This window comes from Oncorhynchus mykiss, chromosome 1 (assembly GCF_057628025.1).
Source record: "Oncorhynchus mykiss isolate SJ-2025 chromosome 1, ASM5762802v1, whole genome shotgun sequence".
NCBI lineage: Eukaryota > Metazoa > Chordata > Actinopteri > Salmoniformes > Salmonidae > Oncorhynchus > Oncorhynchus mykiss.
In genome coordinates this window covers 55,587,792-55,603,170 of record NC_143022.1, presented here as the reverse complement: position 1 = coordinate 55,603,170, position 15,379 = coordinate 55,587,792, and the positions used below count along the sequence as shown (strand labels likewise).

Below are 15,379 nucleotides of genomic sequence, written 5' to 3'. Positions count from 1 at the left end.
GAAGAATTAATGCAATTATGTTAATTTCAAATATTTATTTTGAAATATAGATTAGGTGCTCTTCCTTTTATAGCAGGAAGTAAAGGGACTGGAAAAGGCTTTGCCTATAGCTGAAAACATCCTGGAAATGAGCGAACGCTTCCTTGGTTTCTTCTTGGTGGAGCATACACTCTCTGTTTGGCAGGATTCTTGATCTTTGACAATTGCTGAAAAAAAAATGTAAACATAACATTTTCTTTAACTGACCCTAGTTAGTGTGAATAATTAGTATTGCATTATTATTATTTAAATTGTAATATTCTACATAATTTACAAATGTAGGCCGGCAGGTAGCCTAGCAGTCTCAATCCGCCTATTTAACGCAGAAGTGTTACATATGCCCCCCCCCCAGGGCTTAGTGCCAAAAAGAAGGGGATAAAAACATGCAATATATATATATATATATATTCGTCAACTTATATCTCTCAAATTTAAGACAGACACTTCAGTTCCATGTAGTGAATCTGTTATTCAATGCGTTTGTATGGGCAAATAGCAGTAAGGCCGATACAAACCCCTCGGCCTAGACAGGGCTTAGACTCGTGTGGGTTAATTACAAAGGTGCAACTCGTGCTGGAGACAATAAAAGGCCACGCTAAAATGTGCAGTTTTGTCACACCACATAATGCCACAGATGTCTCAGAGACTGAGAAAAATAGGAGCAAGGAAAAACGCTGGTTGACTTGTTTTGAGGGAGCGTGCAATTGGCATGCTGACTGCAGGAATGTCCAACAGAGCTGTGGCCAGAGAATTAAATGTTTATTTCTTTACCATAAGCCGCCTTCAATGCCGTTTTAGAGAATTTGGCAGTATGTCCAACCGGCCTCACAACCATAGACCAAGTATATGGCGTCGTGTTGGCTGTAGGGTTATGGGGTGGGCAGGCATAATCTACGGACAACGAACACAATTGCATTTTATCAATGGCAATTTGAATGCACAGAGATACCGTCACGAGATCCTTAGGCCCATTGTCGTGCCATTCATCCACCACCATCACCTCATGTGCATGGTAATGTATCGAAAGGCCTGCATACTCACCAGACATGTCACCCATTTAGCATGTTTGTGATGCTCTGGATTGACGTGTACAACAGCGTGTTCCAGTTCCCACCAATATTCAACAACTTCGCACAGCTATTGAAGAGGAGTGGGACAACATTCCATAGGCCACAATCAACAGCCTGATCAACTCTATGCGAAGGAGAAGTGTCACACTGCATGAGGCAAATGGTGATCACACCAGACACTGACTGGTTTTCTGATCCATGCCCCTACCTTTTTTTAAGGTATATGTGACAAACAGATGCATATCTGTATTCCCAGTCATGTGAAATCTATAGATAAGGGCCTAATGAACGTATTTAAATTGACTGATTTCCTTATATGAACTGTAACTCAATAAAATCTTTGAAATTGTTGCATGTTGCGTTTATATTTTTGTTTAGTACACATTTGAGTGTATTGACTTACCTGTTTCACTGACGGCAGGGGTCTGGTTCTGGGAAGGTGTTGGAATGCAGTGGTTCTTCTTGTTGACCTTCTTTGTACACTGGGTAACAAACAGTCATTTGTACAGTAGGAGAAATTGCACACAAAAGGTATCAGTGTTTACCATCATACTGTACGTAATGAATAAAAATAATCTTTATAATTTGTATTTTGATGACATATGTACCTTTGGGTTGAGTCCACAGAGAGAGCTGAATCTTCCTCTCTTCTTTTCCTTTCTACCAGTTGTTGGAAGCCCAGAATTACCTACCTCGTCACTGCCAAGTGCATTGTGTGATGACAACTGGGTCATGGAGGGAGGTGAAGAGCTAGCCTCATTGCATTTAGTTAGTAGTTCCCTAGTTAATGATTTGACCAGGGCATCGTCAAATGCATAATCCGTTGACTTCATTGCAACCTGGAGCATCTTCTCTGACCCAAATTCTTGAAGAAGCCCCTTGTAGACAGCCTTGAAAATCTTTTTGATTTTCAGATTCTGGGGGTAGGCTTGAGTTGGTTCAAGGCCTGAGGTGCCACAGAACTCAGACAGAATCCTCTTTGTGAGAACTCTTGATGTTTCACCAATGTCAGAGGATTCCAGTAATGTGATAGGGGTGATCATTGACAGCAATCTAACAATCAGTAAAAGTACCAAAGAGGTGTAGTCATTGCTAGTGGAGTCAAATGATGCATGTGTATCAGAGTCCATGGCTGATGGAGTTGATGGATACACAGAGACACTACACATCTCCAGATCTTTGTTGTCCATCTTGGATTCCACCTCTCCTAAAACTTGAATATCCACAGTTCCACCGTTGTGTGTGCTGCTGCCAGACAGAGAGGTTCTAGGCAATGATTTGGCACTAGACTGACGGCTAGTGGTCATGAGAGCCGGTCTGTCAGAGTCAAGTGTTCCAGCATCAGTTGGGGACAACCCATTGATTATGTTCATCAACTCTGATAATTCTTCTGATGAACTGGAGGCCACAGAACAGGTATCCATGACCTGATTGACCATTATATTGGTGAAAAGGCTCTTTGTGTCACAGTAAACCTGTGAGGAACTAATGGAGATGGCAGAAGAGCTCGGGATAAGCTGACTTGTGTCCTGCAGAGAACCATCAGAGATGACAGTTTGGCAGAAATCGGATCCTTGTGATGGTGGAGGAAGCCAGAAGACAATCTGCTGTAGCAGACGTTTTATTGACTCCGTAGCAAAGGAGTACACAAGGTCAGATGGAAACTCCCTGGATTCTTCAGAAGCATTCAATCCTGTCTTCAGCTTCAAAAGAATAGAGTCAGACACGCTCTTGCCAGCTGGCACAAAAAGAGCCTGGGGGGTGTTGTGACTTTTTATGAGCTCATAAACTTTGTCAGTGAGCTCATGTGAGAAGTTCTGAAGACCGTCCCTGGGGCTGAGTCTCGCAAGTCTTCTTGTAAAAGAAGTGACATCATCTGCAGTTGCTATGTGTTCCGTATCTTCTCTTGGAATGACCTCCATAACAGTGTCAACTATGGCAGAAATGGTTTGCCTTGTGTAATTTGTTAACCCTTGTGAATGAGTTGAGGAGTCACTCATATCAATGACCGAACTCCTAATGATAGGACAATAGATTTCAACAGGCCACTCATTGGGGACTGGAGTGCCTGGAAGAGAATTTGTAAAATCACTCTGGGACCCTCTGGTCATGGCAGAGGTGATGGACAGGGAGGACTTTGAGGAGGATGGCCGGTGTATCTCATTTCCATCAGTTCTCACCATGTCAACATCCTCCAACATGGAGCCCACGATGGAACGAGTCAAGAGGCCTTTCTCTGAGGTGCTCATCCTCTCTGACATAGACACTCTCCTCTGGATTGTCATCAGAGTCTGACTAATTAAGGTTTTGGAATAATTTACCATGCTGGTGTGGCTGCCTTCATGTTCACTGTAAGTCATTTGTGTAGAAGTAGCTGTTCTGCATATGGATTCGGCATGTTTGGGGGCCTCAACCACATTGTCTAGGAGGACCGGTTGTTGCTGGGCAAAAAAATCCTTGACCTTGGTGAACACATTGTTGAACAGGTTAACGGTGCCTGGCCAAATGATCTTTTCTTTCACATTGGCCCCGTTGTGAACACTGACAGGAAGGGTTGAAGCTGACAGGGATCTCTCTAACTGGCCAGACACTGAAGCATCAGACATTTTAGTCATCTGGGTGAAGCTATTAAGGTCTTTAGTGATGCTTATGACGATGTTGGATGCTGCAGAATTGGTGTGCAGAGAAGAGGTGAACAAAGATGGAGTTCCACTCTTCTGAAGGATTTTGACATCACTTTCATTACTGGACTCTGCACAAATGTCTGCACTTCTACCATCAAGGTTGGTATTTACAATGCCAATTAACCCTGATTGAAGGATCCCACCAGCCATATGTGAGGCTTTAGTTTGAAACTCCTCAGTACATAGTTTGTCAAAGGCTGTGGATTTAAGACTTCTAGAGGATGCCTCCTCCTCAATATTGTTGATCTCACCATGCAAATTGTCCTGTGTATTGACAGCATAGTCATAAACAAATAAATATGATTTGGAGGCGGCAAGGACGTCAATCTGAGAAACAACGGCATCCAAAAGCTTGGACAGGTCTTCTGTATCTCCTTTTAGGCTAGAGATGCATTCCTCCATGGATTCCTCGGAGTGATACACAGTGAGGATCTGACTAATGACCTCCTTGGTACAGGTTTGAAGGTCTGCTTGGATTTCAAGAGAATCACTACTACAAGTCACCTGATAATCTAAACTTTCACTAGGAGCCTGTTTGAGAGTCTCATTATGTATTGGTGTAACACCATCGATGACCTTTACAGAGTCTTGGCAGGGAGTGAGAAACCACCTCAGCATTTCTCGAAATCTATGATATATAATACGAGCAGCAGAAAGGGTGCTCACTTTTGACATTTTGAAATTTTCAGAGTCATGTGCCTGCACAATAGTCTCCACATCTGTTACAAAAGTGTCCAGCAATTTAGATGCTTCCGAGTCTCCCAGTAAGCTGTTTGTAAAGGGGTTGACAGATCTCAGAGCTTCACTCACTGCCTTTCTAGCCTTTGTCTGGAAAGACACACTGGAGAGTTTCTTCATATTTATAACTGGAAGACTCTGGGTAGATTCACTGTTGGTGGTGCTGTCCTGCAGACCAAGTGGAAAAGTGAGATGGGAGAGACATTGTTCACTGTCTAACAACTCAGATGGTGAGGCGGAACAAGAACTGGTGAAATCATTCAAGTCAGACATGATGCCATCCACAAATAGAATGGCCTCCAGAGACTCTTCAGAATCACACTCTCCAACAGAAGATGAGAACTTCTCCATCACCTCAGTCTTATACAAGACTAGAACCTGGCTGGCAATCGCTTTTGCGGTGTCAAGGAGAACTTGGTCTTGCAAATACTTTTTGAGAGCCAAGAGAGGTTTTGGGGTCTCACTTTGTCCTTTTTGTTCATTCATAGATGAGGAGGTTATTAAAAGTGGTTTACAAGAAATGGAGTCCGATGTGTCAGCCTCACCATTACTGGAATGACCGATGTCCAGGCACAAAGTTGGAACCATTGTGAAAGAATCTTTTGTGCTCTCCACAAATGTACTTGCGAGATCCCCTTTTTCTGGACAGGTAAGGAGCCTCTTCAGCGTATTTTTCATGTCGTAGTAACAACCAACAGTGTAAGACCAGATCTTACTTTGATGGTTTTCAAGAAGGATCTGCTCACTCTGTGCAGGGGAGCAGGATGCCCTGATAGACTGGGTAAGATTGTCCATGTCTGAAACAAAGGTACTTACCAACTCAGAAGCCTCAGGGTCAATCATAAGGTCTCTGATCTCACCTATCCTAGGAGTTGGACTAGATGATGTAGTGCCAGAACAACATGATGCACAACCCCTGAATCTTTTAACGATCTCCCGGATCGATTCAGTGGCCTTGGTCTGAAACTCCTCAGTGAGTAGTCTGTCCATACTTTGTGTTGACAGACAAAGACTAGATTTGGTACCTTTGATATGGAGGTTGCTCTCTCCTTGTTTTAGCATCTCCTCAGGACTTTTACAAGCTTCAAGCCTCTTCATATGGTCAGCAACAACACAAAGCAGTTCCCTCTTGTCGGGTTCATTTTCCTCCTTATTGCTGAAGTTCAAAACAGTGCCACTGAGGGCTGTCATGACCTGTCCTGTTAAATGTGTCATATCCACCTCAACACCATCCTCTCTGAGAACAACACTCTGCTCAACACTCTTCCCATTAATGTACATCTGAAGTATGTTGGAAATGCCAGACACCATCTCCTCAACCACCTTGGTGCTGGAGACACCACCACTGGCAAAAATGACAGGGGACATTCGCCCAGAGATGGGAGTTTGGATGGCCACAGAGATGATGGAATTTACTTTCTTTGACACTTCTCCAACAATAACCCGGGATAGACTTTGAGTGTCTACCTGGCCCTCTCTTTGGATACAGAGGACATTGTTCAGCGACTCTTTGAAGGAATCCTGGACACCAGTGAGGAGACTGTCCTCAGTGATCCCAAAAAAGTCACTGAGTGGCTCAGATGAAATAGACTCACCATCTCCCTGAGTATTTGGCAACAATGTCTGAGACCTTTGAGAATACAAAGCAAACAATACAGCATTCCATATTCAATAGTGGATACTGTAGTCACATTAATGCATAATTCAGTAATCAATTAAATTGGTCATTAAGAGTAAACTGTAACACAGATAACAAAACATATTTTCACAAAATGGGTTATGAATAGTTATGAAACCGAATGACTGAACATACCCATTACGAGAGGAGCTTGATTTGGCCGTGCAAGACCTTGAGGATTTGCTGCTGCCTCTCTTGCGAACCTTCAGGTTTGTGCTAGAGGATCTCTCTGATTCTGTCAGAGACTTGCCGGATACTGGAGACACATGGCTGTATATCCGTACAAAACGGAAAATTGCAGGGATGATGACCTCCAGGATGGCCTCAGATACAAACCGCACAATCTCCAGGCACATCTCTGCAAGCAATGCCCTCATCACCTGTAGGACCGAAACAGTGTAGGTAGATTACGCATAGCCGGGCTCTGAAACCAAGCTCCTCAAAGAGATACCAACAATCTCACATAAGTTCATGAGAATCATGAAAGTGGCATACATTGGAAAGCATGAAAAGCAGTAGGCTACTAAAAAGCTCTTTGTATATAACTGTTTGTGATAATGTGGATGATACTGTAGATAAATAAAAGGCTTGTATCTAAATTTCTTAGAAATTAGAAATAGAAATATCTATTAATATATCTATGAATAATTTTCAAGGTTAAGGGACTTACAGGGTCCATCCTGCCAATGCTTAACTGCCTCCATTGCCTTTCGGAGATAATTAGATGTTTTTAGCACCAAAAAGCACACCAACACACATACAATTTATAAAATCCTCCAGATGACATTGCATTCAAATACTACAACAGAAGGTTAGACATACTCCTCAGTAAGTTTTTCCAGAAACCGGATGATAATCGGGTTGAAAGCATCCGGATTGATTGGCGGGAGGTCAAGAGCCCTGGTCTGACAGGCCCTGGAGACACACTCATTAGATTGTCCCTGGTGAGATGTCCCCTGAACTGTCATCCCAGAGAATTCCACAGATGTAGAGGGACCTGTGTGCAAAGCAGCATTCACCAAGGTAAAGAAGTCAGAAAACATGTAACCTTCTAAGGCAAGTATGTATTAGCCAATTTTGTGTACTTTGTGAAGATAAGTACCCAACAAAGGATTATGCACTCTGCTATTAGTCCTCTGCTCAATAGATGTCCATACTAAATCACATTTACATGCAAAAGGATTACATTCAGTGAAATTAGAGTTTAATTTATGACCTGCATCTGTATCAGTGATCTGCTCCACTTTGTTTCTCTTGGTCCTCTTGGTCTAAAAAGACAATGCAGTCAATGATATATACGTAGATACTGTATGAAACCATTCCAATACAGCCCTTTGAGTAGAGCAAGGGTAAGAATGATTATAGGGCTGTCCCCGACGAAAAAAATGATTTATAGACCGAGAGACATCCTGTTCTAATATTAAAATGTATTTTTCCATATCAGACACACCCTATGTGTTTGAATACAATCACCTACATAGGCACTGAGCTTGTCTGATGCTTTAAGCACACTGTTTGATTAAATAATTAAGACACACAAATGACTCAAAAAAGAGCCCGATGGTGACACTGTATTATTACAGCATAGCAAAGATTAAAAACAGCCGAATCTGTGAAATTGCTTAATTCAACATTTAGCCGGTGCATGAGGCTTGGTGCTCACAGAATCAGTAGGCTATTAAACAAATACTCAAACAGGCAACAGAAGCTATATCTGTCTTATTTCTGTATACATGTATGCAGTACCGGTCAAAGGTTTGGACACACCTACTCATTCAAGGCTTTTCTTTATTTGTACTATTTTCTACATTGTAGAATAGTAGTGAAGACATCAAAACTATGAAATAACACATATGGAATCATGTAGGTACCAAAAAGTGTTAAACAAATCAAAATATATTTTATATTTGAGATTCTTCAAAGTAGCCATCCTTTGCCTTGATGGCAGCTTTGCACACTCTTGGCATTCTCTCAACCAGCTTCACCTGGAATACTTTTCCAACAGTCTTGAATGAGTTCCCACATATGCTGAGAACTTATTGGCTGCTTTTCCTTCACTCTGCGGCCCAATTCATCCCAAAACATCTCAATTGGGTTGAGGTTGGGTGATTGTGGATGTTAGGTCATCTGATGCAGCCCTCCATCACTCTCCTTCTTGGTCAAATAGCTCTTACACAGCCTGGAGATGTGTTGGGTAATTGTCCTGTTGAAAAACAAATGATAGTCCCACTAAACACAAACCTGATGGGATGGCGTATCACTACAGAATACTATGGTAGCCATGTTGGTTAAGTGTGCCTTGAATTCTAAATAAATCACAGAGAGTGTCACCAGCAAAGCACCCCCACACCTCCTCCGTGCTTCATGGTGGGAACCACACATGTGGAGATCATCTGAACACCTCCTCTCACAAAGACATTGTTGGAATTTGGACTCATCAGACCAAAGGACAGATTTCCACCCATCTAATGTCCATTGCTCGTGTTTCTTGGCCCAAGCAAATCTCTTCTTCTTATTGGTGTCCTTTAGTAGTGCTTTCTTCGCAGCAATTTGACCATGAAGGCCTAATTCACGCAGCCTCCTCTGAACAATTGATGTTGAGATGTGTCTGTGACTTGAACTCTGTGAAGCATTTATTTGGGCTGCAATGTGAGGTGCAGTTAACTCTAATGAACTTATCCTCTGCAGCCGAGTTAACTCTGGGTCTTCCTTTCCTTTGGCGGCCCTCATGAGAGCCAGTTTCATCATAGCGCTTGATGGTTTTTGCGACTTGATGGTTTTTGCACTTGCACAATTTTTCAGATTGACTGACCTTCATGTCTTAAAGTAATGACGGACTGTTGTTTCTCTTTGCTTATTTGAGCTGTTCTTGCCATAATATGGACTTGGTCTTTTACCAAATAGGGCTATCTTCTGTATACCAACCCTACCTTGTCAAAACACAACTGATTGGCTCAAATGCATTAAGAAGGAAAGAAATTCCTTTACTTAATTTTTAACAAGGCACACCTGTTAATTTATTAAATGCATTCCAGGTGACTACCTCATGAAGCTGGTTGAGAGAATGCCAAGAGTGTGCAAAGCTGTGATTAAGGCAAAGGGTGACAACTTTGAAGAATCTCAAATATAAAATAGATTTTGATTTGGTTAACACTTTTTTGATACCTACATGATTCCATATGTGCTATTTCATAGTTTTGATGTCTTCACTATTATTCTACAATGTAGAAAATAGTAAAAATAAAGAAAAACCCCTTTGACTGGTAATATATATATATATATATATATATATATATATATATATATATATGGATGATTTACAAAGCCAGGCACATTTAACAATTAGGCTATTAATTATATACCTAATTTAGTTGGTTTTCCTCTCTCCTCAATTTTCTTAGACAATTAGGCTAAGGCAAGGGCTGTTTCCCCGTCTCTACTGCTGCTGCCTCTGCAACATTGTTCTCAATCCCAATATGCTGGTTAACTTTGCTATTATGCACATAGCAACATAGGAAAGGGTGGCAATTCTACGGAGCACTGAAGATTATGTTTCAGAACCACAGACAGCGACCGTATCCAATGCAGGAGAAAGCGCATTTGCTATAAAATAATATTTGATTTATTAGTGTTGCACCATTATTTTAACATAATATAACCATATACAATTTCAGTATCACTTTTTAGCGGGATGGACTGTGCCATCCCTGTGGCCTCGGCAATGGATTAGTCAACTGAGACAGGCGCGAATCAGACAGGTGTCCAAGTGCACCATGAAGAAAAAAAACTTTTGCGACTGCTCAACTTAAGAAATCCCAGTCAACCAACAGCCTATTGACCAAACTGTCGAACAAATGGGGTCAGCCCTAGATTTACTATTAGGAGATAAAAGGGTATTGCATGGGCAATTTACCTTCCTCAGAACAACATGCTGTAGGGGCAGGTTATAGATATGAAAGATATCTCTGCTCAATCTATTCCCTTACCTTGACTTTATTTCTCTTCACGGCATCCGGCTCCATCTGAGGCAGGGGATCCTTCTTCACCTCATCCTCATCTTCATCATTCTGATTATCAACAAAATCTATCTCAGCTGCATCAGTATCAGTGCTCTGTTCAACTGTGGGCCTGTTGGCACTGGTCTTCCTCTTGGTCTAAAAAGACAATAGTCAATTACATACTTACTGTATGTTGCCGTTGCTATACAGGCCTTTGAGAAGAGCTACAGTAAACAATTGGTGATTGAATATTAAGAGATGGAAGTCTGTTGTAAGGACAATTTACCTTCCAACCTCACAACAACATGTTATATGGCATATTGGACAGGTTTAAAGTGTGGACAGGTAAGACCCCAGATTTCCCTTTCTCTCCTCAGTCTATTCTCTCACCTTAACTTTTCTCCTTGTCACAGCCTTCAGCTCGATCTGAGGCAGGGGATCCTTCACTTCACTATCTTCTGGATAGTTTAAACCCAGGATATCATTCTTCATTTTCTGGACTTGACCTTCCAAACTTTGATGATCATGTGGATCATCCTCATTTAAACTCTGATTGGAAAAAATTAGACCATTCTTTAAATGCTCGTGGATATGGACAATATACCACAGCTAAGAGCTGTTCTTACACATGACACAACGCACAGTTATTATAAACTGGTTACCAACTTAATTAGAAAAGTAAAAATAAATGTTTTGTCATACCCGTGGTATATGCTCTGATATACCACAGCTTTCAGCCAATCAGCATTCAGGGCTCAAAACACCCAGTTTATAATGGCCAATATTTAGTTTTTTAAAGAACAGGTTTTCGCTATAAATCCACATAGATCATATTGCCTGATATCAAGATTCGTAATTAATGCGTTATGGAGTCACCTATTATTATAATAATTTAGGTAGAATTATGATAAATAGCCTACTGCTGTTATCTTTGCAAGGATCATATTTCAAATCAAATCAATTTTATTTATATAGCCCTTCTTGCATCAGCTGATATCTCAAAGTGCTGTACAGAAACCCAGCCTAAAACCCCAAACAGCAAGCAATGCAGGTGTAGAAGCACGGTTTGATGTATAACAAGTCCCATAGGTTATTATAATGCATATTTTTTTTTACAATATTAAAAATGATAATATTAGCGGTACAATAATTAACATTAGCCCACACCGCCACCCAGCTGCCACTACTTGCGGCATCCCTATCGGCATGTCCTGCATAAAAAAAGACGGTGCAGCGGTTCCTGCACCACTGCATGGGGCTTCTCTGTTAGCAATTCATAGGCTTACCTTATTATCCTCCATGGTTAAAGTGTATGGCTGGAGCCTATGTTCCCATCATGTAAAACTTTACCAAGTGATTACCAGAGATAAACTACCGCATTTTATACGGTAACTCAGCCAACGTCATAATGTGAATGCACTTTTACGTAATAAAACAACTTCAGGGATGATCTGTCAATCAATGCAATCAGCGACGCAATACTGGATCCCCAATACCACTAAAAAGACCACTCGAAACAATCACTACTGGTGTATTATCTACGTTTCCGTTTTTTTGTACAATAATGTGATAAGACAACAAATAAATAATGCTACCAATGATGAGCAATACATAACATTGTAAATAAGAATGTGTTCTTAACTGACTTGCCTAGTTAAATAAGGATAAATCATTTTTTTAAATAACAAATCAAATGCAGTAATTTGAAAAAAACTCGAGGGCGACTACGAACCAGTTTTGAGTAAACGAGGACAGAAGCATGCCATGTGTTGTTGGGTTAGAGGCGAAGATTCATAGTTGAAATGAGAAAAGAGGGTGGCGCACGCAGAAATACGAGTGGTTCACCGTGGTGGCAGCAAAATAAACTTCAGAGAGCCAGTTATTACAAATGACATGAGCTAAACCTGAATTAACTGTGTCACAAGTATGGCATGGATGCAAACTGTAGCCCTGGCTAGCTACTGTGGCTAGCACGTTAGCTAACGTGTTACTGTATAGCTAGCTACAACATAAGTATTCTAATCTTGAGAGAAACGTACCGTTGGCTATTGTTGTCTGTGGTCCTGTAGCTCAGTTGGTACAGCATGGCGCTTGCAACGCAAGAATTATGAATTCGATTCCCGGGAGCACCCATACGTAAAATGTGTATGTGCATGGCCATTGCTTCGTCCCACAACGAGCTACTGTTGATACAGACGACTCGTTGCAGAAGCTTCCGTACGGAGTCTTCGGTCCTTGATCAACCAACTCAAATGGAAATAACGTTTCCACTTAACAGCGGCATATTCCGTATCTCTAGGAACAATACTTTGCGGGAAAGCGCAAGCATGATCGTAGCTAAATCGCTTTGGGTAAAAGTTATTACTAAATGGTTTATACACAGAACCAGTGCAGTGGTGGAAACAGTACCCAAATGTCATACATGACTGAGTCATTTTCTATTAAGGTAAATTTACTTTTAACTCAAGTTAAAGTCACCCAGTAAAATAGAGTAATAGTCTAAAAGTATTTGGATTTAAATATACTTAACTATCAAAAATGTAATTGGATAAAATATACTTATAAACCTATAAATCATTTACATTTCCTTATATTAATAAGCTAACCAGACGGCACCATGTTTTTTTTTCTTTCATTTATGGATAGCCAGGGGCTCCAACACTGACATAATTTTCAAATTAAGCCGATATATATTAAAATGTTAGATTACAACATTGTGCAAGTTTTGTCCATTGTGCCAATGAAGCTGTTCTTATGCTACACCCTCGGGAGTGTGGTGTCAGGAAAATAACCTCACGCTCAACAAAACAAAGGAGATGATCGTGGACTTCAGGAAACAGCAGAGGGAGCACCCCTCCTATCCACATCAACAGGACAGTAGTGGAGAAGTGGAAAGTTTTAAGTTCCTCAGCGTACACATCACGGACAAATTGAAATCCAATCAAATGTATTTATATAGCCCTTCGTACATCAGCTGATATCTCAAAGTGCTGTACAGAAACCCAGCCTAAAACCCGAAACAGCAAGCAATGCAGGTGTTGAAGCACGTTGGCTAGGAAAAACTCCCTAGAAAGGCCAAAACCTAGGAAGAAACTTAGAGAGGAACCAGGCTATAAGGGGTGGCCAGTCCTCTTCTGGCTGTGCCGGGCAGAGATTATAACAGAACATGGCCAAGATGTTCAAATGTTCATAAATGACCACCATGGTCAAATAATAGGTCTGGGACAGGTAGCACGTCCGGTGAACAGGTCAGGATTCCATAGCCGCAGGCAGAACAGATGAAACTGGAGCAGCAGCACAGCCAGGTGGACTGGGGACAGCAAGGAGTCATCATGCCAGGTAGTCCTGAGGCATGGTCCTAGGGCGCAGGTCCTCAGAGAGAGAGAAAGAGAGAATTCGAGAGAGCATACTTAAATTCACACAGGACACCGAGACTGAAAAACAGCTTCTATGTCAAGGCCATCAGACTGTTAACCAGCCATCACTAACATTGAGTGGCTGCCGCCAACATACTGACTCAATCTCTAGCCACTTTAATAATTAAAAATTGGATCTAATAAATGCATCACTAGTCACTTTAAACAATGCCACTTTATATAATGTTTACGTACCCTACATTACTCATCTCATATGTATATACTGTACTCTATACCATCTACTGCATCTTGCCTATGCCGTTTGTGTAACGGCAGATCTCCTCTTCGTCTGAAGAGGAGTAAGGATCGGACCAAGATGCAGCATGGTAAGTGTTCATGACGATAAACGATAATGTGAAATCTACAAAAAAAAAAAAAAAAAAACAGTACCGTGTGGCGACAAACACACACACGGAAACAAACAACCACAAACCAACAGTGAAACCCAGGCTACTGTCATATATATATATATATATATATATATATATATATATATATATGTAAACAGTCATACACATAGCTCATATATTATACAGCGCCAAGCCAAACCGCCTGACTCAAGTCATCTTACTTAGCCCTGCTAAAACAGGAACCAGCTCACTCACCCAGCAATAAAACTACCCCCCCCCCCCCCCTCAGCTCTGTTGTCTTACCACCCCAGGAAACAAAGACATTCCATCGCAAGAACACATACACCCAGCCATAAAACTGACCCCCTCTGTTCTCTTCTTTCACGACCCCCTCTGCTCTCCTGTATCAGATTTCCAGTCACACAAATATCTCCTTGTATAAACACACATCTCAACCCCCTCTACTGGTCGGGTGCTCAGAACAAGACTCTGCTGTGCAACAATGAGGCTCCTGCTCTGGCTGGAGCAGGCCCGCCTCCAACTCTTCAGGACCAGTCAGAAGACCACCACGACCAGACTCCACCTACATCATTCTATGTATAAAATCTGCTGTGACCAATGTCTAGGCCCCTTTTTCACCTGACTCACTTAATGAGTTATATGAACTAGGTCCGTGCACGTAAAACGGCAGGACAAGATATCTTTTGACTAATTAAAACTGCCTTTTGTTACAACTGAAATCCACTCTGTCCAGCGTCCGTGATTTGGTCTCAACTCTCCAGTAATTGAACATCAACAGAACTTGGTAGCATGAGGATGGTTATTCCTGAATTCGATCTATGATAAGTTGGTGTGAGAGGCGAGACAAATCAGCGGCTCAAAATCTGACGGAAGAGTGACCGGTAGTACACCTACCACAACCATTCGTCTTGCCTCAGGAAATCTGATCAGAGCGCTCTACTAATAAGGTAAGCAGAGCCTGTTAAATCGAAATCTGCATATTGTATTATAGTCTAAACCAAATTTTGATCAGAAAGTACTGAGCGTGAGTATGAATCGTTGCCAAATTATTTTTACATAAGAACCTAAGGCATTGATCAAAGAGATCTTGTTTTGCTTGTTTTATTTTTTCTAATTGGCTTATACTGAGTTATTTTAATAGGAATGTGTGAATTGTGATTGACCAATGTGTTAAATTCCTTCGGGACCCTATTTGTTCTGAAATCTGAATAGAAAACTGTCCTAATTATAAATATATTAGGTTGTGTATAGATAGAGGTGACGTTAAATAGAGGCTGTGTTTTAACATGTAAAGGACACAATTATGAATGTTGGAAATTCAATGTGAACTTTGTACGAATGAATGTAGTATTGAGAACGTATGAACTAGAGTTGACGTTCCACGA

The 15,379-nt window shown here is 41.3% G+C and overlaps 1 protein-coding gene across 3 annotated transcripts; it reads right to left on the bottom strand.

Moving 5' to 3' along the window:
* Nucleotides 1-20: 20 nt before the first annotated feature.
* LOC118953955 (uncharacterized) lies at nt 21-12,635 on the bottom strand. 3 transcript variants are annotated; one of them, XM_090234636.1, is made up of 10 exons: nt 12,247-12,635; nt 10,598-10,756; nt 10,196-10,363; nt 7,426-7,477; nt 7,032-7,206; nt 6,880-6,916; nt 6,345-6,589; nt 1,718-6,161; nt 1,513-1,591; nt 21-206 (listed from the first exon to the last, which is right to left on the bottom strand). In XM_090234636.1, the coding sequence occupies exons 2-10, from the start codon at nt 10,697-10,699 to the stop codon at nt 52-54; spliced, it is 5,457 nt and encodes a 1,818-aa protein (XP_090090762.1). In that variant the 5' UTR covers nt 10,700-10,756; nt 12,247-12,635; the 3' UTR covers nt 21-51. The 3 variants fall into 3 exon arrangements, with proteins under 3 accessions (XP_090090762.1, XP_090090764.1, XP_090090768.1); XM_090234638.1 differs by lacking the exon at nt 10,598-10,756 and having other exon boundaries at nt 12,247-12,423; XM_090234642.1 differs by lacking the exons at nt 6,880-6,916; nt 10,598-10,756; nt 12,247-12,635.
* Nucleotides 12,636-15,379: the final 2,744 nt, after the last annotated feature.

Bases quoted from the DNA above. Each gene is read 5' to 3' on its own strand.
- LOC118953955 (XM_090234636.1), bottom strand. From the start codon at position 10,699: ATGAAGAATGATATCCTGGGTTTAAACTATCCAGAAGATAGTGAAGTG. The intron at 6,917-7,031 runs GTATGTCTAACC...TATCTCCGAAAG, and splicing joins CTGGAAAAACTTACTGAGGA to GCAATGGAGGCAGTTAAGCA. The intron at 207-1,512 runs GTAAGTCAATAC...TTTTTTTTTCAG, and splicing joins CCCTGCCGTCAGTGAAACAG to CAATTGTCAAAGATCAAGAA.